General features: G+C 40.6%; 1 protein-coding gene across 1 annotated transcript; it reads left to right on the plus strand.

Annotated features, from left to right (window-relative positions):
- The first annotated feature begins 356 nt into the window (after window positions 1-356).
- Window positions 357-5,107, plus strand: LOC124662450 (WAT1-related protein At5g64700-like). The gene is made up of 7 exons (XM_047200289.1): window positions 357-559; window positions 645-707; window positions 3,614-3,730; window positions 3,915-4,149; window positions 4,230-4,388; window positions 4,609-4,760; window positions 5,038-5,107. The coding sequence occupies exons 1-7, from the start codon at window positions 357-359 to the stop codon at window positions 5,105-5,107; spliced, it is 999 nt and encodes a 332-aa protein (XP_047056245.1).
- The last annotated feature ends 210 nt before the right edge of the window (window positions 5,108-5,317 follow it).

Below are 5,317 nucleotides of genomic sequence, written 5' to 3' on the forward strand. Positions count from 1 at the left end.
ATTTTGTGCCATACTTTTTGTACCTCAATCTGTAAATGCTTGCTCCGCCGCTGACGGGGACATGGTTGTGTTTCCACACCAACTCGATGCTTTTCCCACTTTTTCTGAGAATCGGTCGTTATATTTTCCCTCGAGTGCAACGTGATGGATGCATGATGCATGCCGTTACTGACACATGCACCGAATCCATTCCCTCCAAAACTGTGCATTAATATGCGGATCGATCATTGTCTCAGACACTTGTCTCCAGTGTTCTCCTATATAGATATATATAGCTACTACAGACGACCAACCCTTTGTACACAACTTTGTTCTAGGGCCTTTATCAAAGAAAAAGACTTTGTTCTTGGGTCAGCATGGATTTCAATGCAGGCGTGACCCCGTCTTCAGCTGGGTGGAAGACGCCCTTGTCCATGGTGCTGGTGCAGCTCTTCAACACGGGGATGATCCTGCTGTCGAAGGTGTCCATTGGCGGCGGCATGTTCATCTTCAGCCTTCTCGCCTACCGCAGCTTCTTCGGCACCGTCTTCATCCTCCCCTTCGCGCTCGTCTACGAGAGGTATTCACATCTACCATGCGTGCATCATGGGATCTTGTAAAGATGGTTGGTTTTCAATGTATGTTCATTCAACATTTCGTCGTAGGGGAAAGTGGAGGGACATGAGCTGGCGAGCTTTCGGGTGGATATTCTTCAATGCGTTTATCGGGTGCACATTTATGCGTTCATATAATCACTTGATGTTTTCCACTTCCTGTTACCATGCATACTCTGTTTTCTGTTTCCTTTTCCGTTCAAATTGTGCCTCTCCATTTCTTTTTAGCAAGTTCAGAATGTTGATTGGACATATCTCTTGCTTAAACTTTCGTTAGATGCTTCACCAGCAAACTGATTATTCATAAATCCAACTGCATTATTGTAGTGATTATAGTGGGATCAACCTTATGTATATACAATGTCATTTTTCTTATGAAAAAAGGCAACTGGTAATATGCTCTTTAAGAGAACGAGTAGAGCTTCAACGGTGGAGGTTCAGCTTTGAAAAAGGCAAACCTAACTTCTGCTTAGTTTTTCTAGGAGATACACCACATGTATGTGCAGGCTTATACCAGTAGCATCCATTGCCTTTTGGCGGAAAACATATTTATGGACCAAATGGATGGCCAGCTTTTAGGATATGGGAATCGGGAAAGACAGTTATCACATCGCGAAAGCAAACACACGGCAGCATTACAGATGAAAATGTTATATTGACTAGCACTAGGTGAGCACTAGCTGAATCGGATATTTTAAGGAGTACTATGAACACTCGGTAAAGCTCAGAAAACACTTGCCTATCTTCAATCCGGAACAGTTTCTACTTCCTCCGTTAATAATTTCCCTGCGATCTGGGTTTAGCCAAAATCAAATACGGAGTATATAAAGTTTGACCAACTAAATAACCACATGGAGTATGTGGTGAGCAACCTAAACAAACAATATCAAGTTTGACCAACTATACAGGAAATATATTGACATCTATAAATAATACAAAATGTATATAATGTGACAATAAATTTTATAGCAATTATAATAATCTAGAATTTTATTATAGATGTATTTAGTTAAACTTGAAAAGTTTGACTTTGACTAAACAGATAATTACAACTAGAGAGCGTATTGACTATCTAGAGTTCTTGCCTTTTTTCTTTCGAATGAAGGTTGTATCCCAGCCTCTACACTAAATGTACACAATTTTTTTATTAAATATTCAAAGAAGGTATACAAGATAATACATTGATCAACCCGAAGCCACAAGAGTCGCAAAATCTAAAAGCTTGATGAAGCGCTGGCCATGATCAGGGCCACTACCTTGACCACACACCTTTGCACATCATCTGACGAGTCAAACAAACCTTCAACGCATGCACTACATAAGTTGACGCTGCCATCTTTGCCAAACTCATCTTGAAGGCAGGGATCACTACATTAGCCTTGTCAGGTCTGCCATCCACAATACAACGGCGCCAGAAAACTCATCCACCCTACACTACACATCCATCATCACGTGTCCATCGCCAAGACCCCGCTGCACCACGCCGTTGAGATTCTCCATGGCAATACCACTCCACTACTAGACCCCTCTAGCCAGAACTTCTTCTAAAACTATGTCTCCCATGAGGGAGAACGGTACCGAAAGTTTCACCATCATTTGATCTAGGATATCTAGATCTAGGCTTTCCCCGGGAACATCTATGCAGGGGTAGAAGATCGAAGTGTTGATCTATTTAACAAGGTAACGACGCCCACAAGCATCACCATCATCAGCCCCGACCAAACGGAGCTTCACTTCCCAGGTGCGCCATGAGTAGAAGGACACGGTAGAAGGCGCATCAACGGAGACTGGGCCGCATCACCCGGCGGATCTATTTCTGCACTTTCATGGGGCGGGCCCAGGATTTGGAGAGTGTGTATTCAAAATTTTGAAGTTTGCAAAAAAATTGGCAGTCTAAAATCTAGTTTTGCGTGCACTTTTTATTATTATAGGACTATAGGAGTATCAATGATTACTATAAAAACATGTAGAAGTTATAACACAGTATGAGCATAATATCATAGTTCCATAGAACATATCAAAAAGTTTCAACATATATAAGTACCAATTGTTCAACATATCAGAAGACAACATCTAGAATATATTTAGAGGACACAAAATAACAAAATGATAGGAGACTGGAGAGCTTACAAATTAGAGGTTAACTTTCCGATGCTTAGTGGCTTGAAAAACTAGTGATGATGTTCACATCTATGACATGCATATTGTCCCGATTTTCAATTTGATTTGCAGCTTGTCTCTTCTTTGCAACAACCATTCCTAAGAAATCCTTCAAATGAACAACATGACCATTTTTCTCTTCATGTTTCAGACCAAATAAATCCTCTGCAATCTGAAAAAACAAAACGGAAACAACATTTTAGTCTTCTGAATTTTGGGCAAGTTCTATCTGTATTTTTTCTGAATTTCACATCACCTGCACCTTGACGCTCAACGCTAGTTTGCTAGATGGGCCACGTTAGTGGATGGAGAATGGACGGGAGATTGGCTGGCGTCCTGAATAGTCTATGTCTCCTCTCCAATTTTTTCTATTTTCTCGTTTTTATACCTGTAATACACTATATATGACTAGTTTTTTGTCAATTTTTTTGGGTATTCACTTGAATACCCTTGAATTGAAGTGGGCCCGCCCTTCACCTGGACCCACCCACGTAGTAGCTCCAAAGGAGCCAAGCCGCCGCAGGGGAGGGAGCTGCCTCCACACGACCACACCTTGCTGCAGCTCTGCCTTGAAGGAGGTTGACCACACAAGTCCAGCCACCACCACCGGCCCGTAGAGCTGTGATGGTTGTCATCCCCATGATACCTCCCATTTTCTACATGTGCTGCCCCGACAATGGCCCACTTCCACGCGTAGGGGACCATTGGACCACGCCCGTCCTCACCCTCCGTCTTTGCCCCGAAGCGCTGCTACACTGTCATAGTTTTTACTGAACACAATATATCTAACTAAATCATTAAGAAAATAGAACGAGTTATATAATGCTTCTCCTCACATGGTGTCACATTATGCTACACAGGTACTCTGTCCCTTTGAGTCTGTACTACTATGGCCTCCAGGATACTACGGCGTCTTATGCCGTCATCTTTCTAAATATAATTCCTCTGGTCACTTTCATGATCTCTTTGATTCTCAGGTGCTTAATTTATCTCAGTTTCTCTGGTCACGTTCATGATACAGCCATACTGCAACTGTCAATGTTAACATAACATGCTCAGACTCATTCTTTAAGTGACAACTTCAAGCCACAAAAAAATTCGGTATACAAACTTGAAACCAGTTCTATTTCACTGAAACATGTGTATGTTTGAACATGTCAGAATGGAGACCTTGAAAATTAGCAGCGCATCAGGGTCGCTGAAGATAGTAGGTGTTTTCCTCTCTGTTGGAGGCACCATGCTTATCAGCCTTTACAAGGGTAAGACGCTTCATCTCTGGAGTCCAATATTTGAGTACCATAAGGACAAACAATTGGAGGTGGCAAGCAATCAACTAAGAGGGACAATAATCTTGGTTGCTAGCAGCTTCGCCTTCGCTTGTTGGTACATAATTCAGGTAACCATAGATGCCAGTGCTTCTTTCTATGCTCATCATGTACGCACAGCAAGAGTAACATTTGTAATATCTTGTTGCAGTCAAAGGTTCTCAAGGTGTATCCGCACAAATACTGGTCATCCATGGTGACATGTCTAGTTGGAGGATTTCAGACAGCAATTGTTGGTATAATATTGAGAAGAGATACGGCTGCTTGGAAGCTAGGATGGGATCTGAACCTTGTGACTGTTCTGTACTCGGTGAGACATCTGATACCACAATTTTTTTGAAATGAAACTATATTGTGAGAAGTATTTGAAGCAAAAAAACCTGCAAATTCAATACAACCTTTTTCCCAATCACCGGAGGTTAAATAATACCTAGTGGTCACCTTTTTTTAGAAAAATATTGCGGGCATGGAATAAATTTAATACATTTTGAACCTCACACTGAAGTTTACATGAACTATTGTTGATTCAGGGAGCACTTGCAACCGCAGCAAGATATAGCCTCAACTCGTGGGCTGTGGCTAAGCGAGGCCCAGCATATCCACCAATGTTCAGCCCATTATCAGTTGTATTCACTGTTGTCCTGTCCTCTGTCTTCATTGGTGATCATATTACAATAGGAAGGTATTTTGCTTGTCATCACATTTTTTTTAGATATGGGAGCATGGTCCCGACCTCTGCATCAATCGATGCACACAGCCAATCTTTATATTCTTAATACATTTTATATGCTTGTATTCATATGCTTGTCATCACATGCTATCCCTTTTTTCAAGTAACATATACCATATCTTTATATTTTTAATATAGTAAATACTTCTCAACCTGTAGTCTTATTATCTGTATAATACATTTTATTAAAGAATACCTTGTTTGAACTGATATACTTTTTTATCTGCAGCATCCTTGGAACAACAATGGTGATTTCTGGGCTCTATGTTTTCTTGTGGGCGAAATCAAAAGAAGTATGAAAACATATGAATACAATGTTGACGAGTTTTTGTGGATGTAGAATTTGTTTCTTTTGGTAGAGGTTCGCTTAGGTGTTGAAATAGTGAATTTGTCTTATCAATGTTTTTCTAAGAACAATTTATCTTACCAATGTTTTTCTCAAGAACAAATTGTATTATATATGTGAAAGCCTATAGGTATTAACATGCGAACAAGAGACTTTGTATTAA

Source organism: Lolium rigidum, chromosome 1 (assembly GCF_022539505.1).
Source record: "Lolium rigidum isolate FL_2022 chromosome 1, APGP_CSIRO_Lrig_0.1, whole genome shotgun sequence".
Taxonomy (NCBI): domain Eukaryota; kingdom Viridiplantae; phylum Streptophyta; class Magnoliopsida; order Poales; family Poaceae; genus Lolium; species Lolium rigidum.

What these genes read in the sequence shown, in the direction of transcription:
- LOC124662450 (XM_047200289.1), top strand. Translation starts at nt 357, where the DNA reads ATGGATTTCAATGCAGGCGTGACCCCGTCTTCAGCTGGGTGGAAGACG. An exon ending in TTCGCGCTCGTCTACGAGAG is followed by an intron (nt 560 to 644) that starts GTATTCACATCT and finishes ATTTCGTCGTAG; the next exon opens with GGGAAAGTGGAGGGACATGA. An exon ending in ATGATCTCTTTGATTCTCAG is followed by an intron (nt 3,731 to 3,914) that starts GTGCTTAATTTA and finishes TGAACATGTCAG; the next exon opens with AATGGAGACCTTGAAAATTA.